Source organism: Camelina sativa, chromosome 11, assembly GCF_000633955.1.
Source record: "Camelina sativa cultivar DH55 chromosome 11, Cs, whole genome shotgun sequence".
In the NCBI taxonomy this organism is placed as follows: Eukaryota; Viridiplantae; Streptophyta; class Magnoliopsida; order Brassicales; family Brassicaceae; genus Camelina; species Camelina sativa.
In genome coordinates, this window is record NC_025695.1 from 2115050 (window position 1) to 2118411 (window position 3362).

The 3362-nt window shown below is 35.2% G+C and overlaps 1 protein-coding gene across 1 annotated transcript in view; it reads left to right on the forward strand.

The window, feature by feature from the left end:
- The window catches only part of LOC104721129, a 3702-nt gene continuing 1596 nt past the window's right edge, over positions 1257-3362 (forward strand). The window contains exons 1-12 of the mRNA XM_010439047.2: positions 1257-1412; positions 1501-1583; positions 1735-1773; positions 1868-1921; positions 1994-2068; positions 2228-2293; positions 2380-2422; positions 2542-2587; positions 2674-2767; positions 2852-2904; positions 2981-3168; positions 3265-3357. Of these exons, the coding sequence (XP_010437349.1) occupies positions 1352-1412; positions 1501-1583; positions 1735-1773; positions 1868-1921; positions 1994-2068; positions 2228-2293; positions 2380-2422; positions 2542-2587; positions 2674-2767; positions 2852-2904; positions 2981-3168; positions 3265-3357 (895 nt within the window). The 5' untranslated portion in view covers positions 1257-1351. The remainder of the gene's footprint in view (positions 1413-1500; positions 1584-1734; positions 1774-1867; positions 1922-1993; positions 2069-2227; positions 2294-2379; positions 2423-2541; positions 2588-2673; positions 2768-2851; positions 2905-2980; positions 3169-3264; positions 3358-3362) is intronic.

Below are 3362 nucleotides of genomic sequence, written 5' to 3' on the forward strand. Positions count from 1 at the left end.
AAAAAAAAAAAAAAAAAGGAACTTGCATCCGAAACGCATATCTTTAGTTTGTTCTATAACGCATATCGTTAGTTTAATAAAGATACAAATTCATTTACCAAATGTACCGTTTATGGCAATATTCATCCACGTGTTTTTATCTGTTATTTTTTTCATAGCTTGGTTAAAGAGTAAAATATATACGTTGGCTTAAAGAATTTTGTTAATCCAATTGTGGCTAATAATAATATAATGTCCAATACTTAAATCTACAATAATTACCTGTTAGATCTACATCGTATACTAGATCTCATAACATCATTTATCATCATTACGGCTAGATTTAGATTACCGGAAAATCTCTCCAAATTACAATTATATCTAACTTCTGCCCAATTTAAAAATCCAACCTCTAAACATATATATATATATATATATATATATCTCTTTTTCGCATATTATTCCAACTGCCACAGAAGTTCGAACTTCTTCCATGGAAGGGATTCGACGCCACTTGTAAATACAGAAATCTAAAAATTGGACAGTTTTTAACTACCACAGAAATTTTTTCTGGAAACTGATCAAGCACCAATGGAATTGAAATTAGATACTGATTCATGCTTAGTAAATCTAATTCTTTTTAGTTTGTGAGTGGACTGAAATTTTTTTTGTGAGACTAAATACGTTTACCGATTCATACCTTAGTAAATCTAATCCTTTTTATTTTTGTTGTTACCGTTAAATTTCATTGCTTCATGTGATTATGTCAATTGCCATCACTACTTATTTCATTGCTTCATGTAATTATATCCTAAATTAAAAATAATAAACTAAAATCTAAAATTAAATTAACATATTATTATTTTACAACTGTGTCAACTAATTACTCTTTTGAAAATTTGTGAAATGTGTACTATATTAGTTGTGCACAAAGCTTGTTAAATTTCAATGACACCTGTTAGACCAGATATATACAATCAATTTACATTGTTTCCAGAAAAGTTGGTGTAGCTTAGTGGTTATGTGTGGGTTTTACTACTGACCGGGGTTCGACTACTTCCCCATGGGTCGCTGTTTCTATCTATTTTCTTTTAAAACCACTGACTTCTTTTTATTTATTTAATTTTTTTTTCCTCGAAACCGCTCTAAACCGGACCCGGGTTCGAGGTCTCTGTCTTAGGGTATGCCGGCGATTAGGGAGGAAGATTAAACCGGTTTCAAAAAGTAAAAAAAAAAAAAAAAAAAAAAAAANAATATGCGGAGGTGGAGGGATTCGAACCCAAGTTCGGTTTATTACGAGTTCCCTTGTTGATAGAGAGTAATCAACAATTCGAATCGGAGACGACGAAGACCAAGTTTCCAGGTTTTAACTATGCAGATACTGAGATGCCCATCGAGAGAGCATAGTTTCATTCTATTTCTCTTCATCTCTGGTAAGAAATCTATACGAATTTGCTCATCTCGTTGATTTTTTTCCCTCTTTCGAAAACTTTAATATTTTTCTTGGGCAAATGCGTGCAGTTTTTGTAATTGGTGCTGCATCTGTTCCCGTGCCTGATTCTAACTGCTACGCTCTTGACAATTCAAGTCGTCTTGTCGATTTTGTATCCTCTTTCTATTATTGTGTTGAGGCTTAAGAAGAAGCAAGCTTTAGGATCAGTTCTTGGTTGAAGAATAGTAAAGTAGTTTCCTTTGTTGCATTGCTTTGATTTAGTTTCTTGTAAAGCTGCTTCCTTTAACTTTGGTTTTGATCAGAGCAGCTGGATCGGCCACCCTTTTGAATATGATGGGAAGGTTGTGTATATAATATGTTCTCATATTATAATGCTGAGAGTTAGTTTTTTAAGGACTTTGGGTTTTGATTAGGTTTTGGTCTTTATTGGTATAGGAATTTGATTTGGTGGTTAGATTTTGCAAGGATGTGGAAACAAGAGGCCAGGCGGTAACATTCTTACATCATCAGAAAGCTTTGTTCAACTCTAGATTCCACAAATATGACTTTTGTTGTTTGCAGGGATATGTTGATTTCGGACGATTTGACCCGTTAAGCTACTTTGTTTCTAGTTCTGGAAGTTTTGATTTCGTTCAAGTAAGAGCTTTTCTCTTCTTTGATCTCCTGTTTGGGATAAGGCATCATAGTTACTTTGGAACATCATAACCAATTGTTGCATTTGCATAGACCATTATTATCCTCGGATCATAGATTCACTTGTTAGTGTTTGGTTCATGATCTATGATATACATGTAGGGGTTTTACCACGGCGACCTGTCAAATTGTGAACATAGTTATGACAAACTTGGACGTACAGCACAGGTTAGAGATATCTACACAAGTGTCTTATTTTTTAAGGTTTTTTAGTGCTTCTATTCTTTTGAGTATTGTTTCTATGCTTTGTTCAGGTCAATATTATTTGTGGGAACTGTGGTGATGGACGTTGTAAAGGTGTGTCTGCTTCTGTTTTTTTTTTGGTTCTGTTTTGTTCCATTACATATGTTACTTTGAAATGCTCCTCAATTCCTGGAAAGCTATCAAGTTTTCATTCTTTCTTTCTCCTATTTCAGGTGGACTTGGATGCATATGTAGTGTCACTCAAGATTCAACTTGCAGGTCTGTCTGCTACTATTTGTCATCCACGAATCTTGGTATAGTCGATTTTTCTTACAACCAATTCTTGCTCTTTCCCACTGGTCCAGAGTTACTGTCGAGTTGGCTATTCCATGTGAGAAACCTGGCCCGCGGGTGTTTAAGGGATTCACAGTCGGTTTGCATCCTCGCTCATGGGAAGTTGTAAGAAACGAACAAACCCAATTTTCTGGTAACAGTTTTTTTTCATACTGAACATAAACTTAAACTTGGATTTTTAACCTGCAGATTTATAATGGGATGACACAGTTTGGATTTGATAAGCCCCGGCGTGAGTATAGGTATGAAATCAAGAAATTTGTTTATTAGTGTTTGAGTTGCTGTGTATTTACATCCTGAAGTGTTTCTGATTTGTAGTTTCAAGACCGAGCAGACTCATCTTACTCTCTATATGACTGCAATTGCTTCTCTTTCAACATTGGTAGGGAAGCCTATTATCAAGGTTTCCCCAGAGAATGGTCTTGATGTGAAGATAGCTGGTTCTTCCTTGACTGGGAATCATCCAACAACCTTATCTCCTTCAACTTTAGTACTGGATTGGAACTGTAATAAGTCCTATCACCTTGCTTTTTGCATTGTGTCATTGATCTTTGCTACGAATTCTGTAACCTTTTCTTGTTTTCTCCCGGAAAATTTCAAAGGTGAGAAATCTCGGCGAACTCCATATGAAGTCAATGTCACCATCCCAGTGGATGGTTATGATCCTGTTCAGTTTTTCCTCACAAAACTCTGCGGTGAG